General features: G+C 45.2%; 1 protein-coding gene across 1 annotated transcript; it reads right to left on the reverse strand.

The window, feature by feature from the left end:
• Nucleotides 1-13: 13 nt before the first annotated feature.
• On the reverse strand, nucleotides 14-781 carry LOC110440727 (60S ribosomal protein L2-A-like). The gene has a single exon (XM_021483876.1). The coding sequence runs from the start codon at nucleotides 779-781 to the stop codon at nucleotides 14-16; it is 768 nt and encodes a 255-aa protein (XP_021339551.1).
• Between the last annotated feature and the right edge of the window lie 6 nt (nucleotides 782-787).

Here is a 787-nt window from a genome sequence, read left to right on the forward strand (position 1 = left end):
ATTAATTTTAAATTTACTTTTCGTTGACGACCTTGGTACCTCTGAGAAGACCAGTTCTTCTGGCAGCAATAAGACCAACCTTTTGACCAGCTGGAGCAGATCTTCCAAGAGTAGAAGCGTGACCAATGTGTTGGTGGTTACCACCACCGTGTGGGTGATCAACTGGGTTCATAGCAACACCACGAGTCTTTGGCCAGCTGTTACGCTTAGCCTTGAACTTGTAGAAGGCACGACCGGCCTTTAAGAGTGGCTTATCAATACGACCACCACCAGCAACAATACCGATTTGAGCTCTGCAAGTGCTTTCGATAACCTTCTTAGCACCACTTGGAAGCTTAATTCTAGTCTTACCATCTTCAACACTGTGACCAATAATAGTAGCGTAGGTACCAGAAGTACGGGCAATAGATCCACGGTCACCAGTCTTTTCTTCAATGTTACAGATAATAGTACCTTCTGGCATAGAAGAAACTGGAAGAACATTACCAACAGTAAGGTTGGCCTTCTTTCCGGCGTAAATGAATTGACCAGTGTACATTCCTTCAGTAGCGACCATAAGGGTAGAAACTAAACGGTACTTGTATGGATCACGGAAAACAATTCTGGCAAGTGGAGCACCACGACCAGCATCGTGGATGATTTCCTTAACAAGACCACGAACGTAACCATTTCTTTCGGCGAAATCAAGAGGTCTCATTTGAGCAGCACCCTTTCTGTGTTTGGTGTGGGAGGTGAAAATAGAACCCGCACCCTTACGTTGACCACGAATGACACGACCCATTTCGTA

Source organism: Mizuhopecten yessoensis, unplaced genomic scaffold, assembly GCF_002113885.1.
Source record: "Mizuhopecten yessoensis strain PY_sf001 unplaced genomic scaffold, ASM211388v2 scaffold702247, whole genome shotgun sequence".
Classification (NCBI taxonomy): Eukaryota; Metazoa; Mollusca; class Bivalvia; order Pectinida; family Pectinidae; genus Mizuhopecten; species Mizuhopecten yessoensis.

Coding starts and splice junctions, on each gene's coding strand:
- LOC110440727 (XM_021483876.1), bottom strand. CDS start 781: ATGGGTCGTGTCATTCGTGGTCAACGTAAGGGTGCGGGTTCTATTTTC.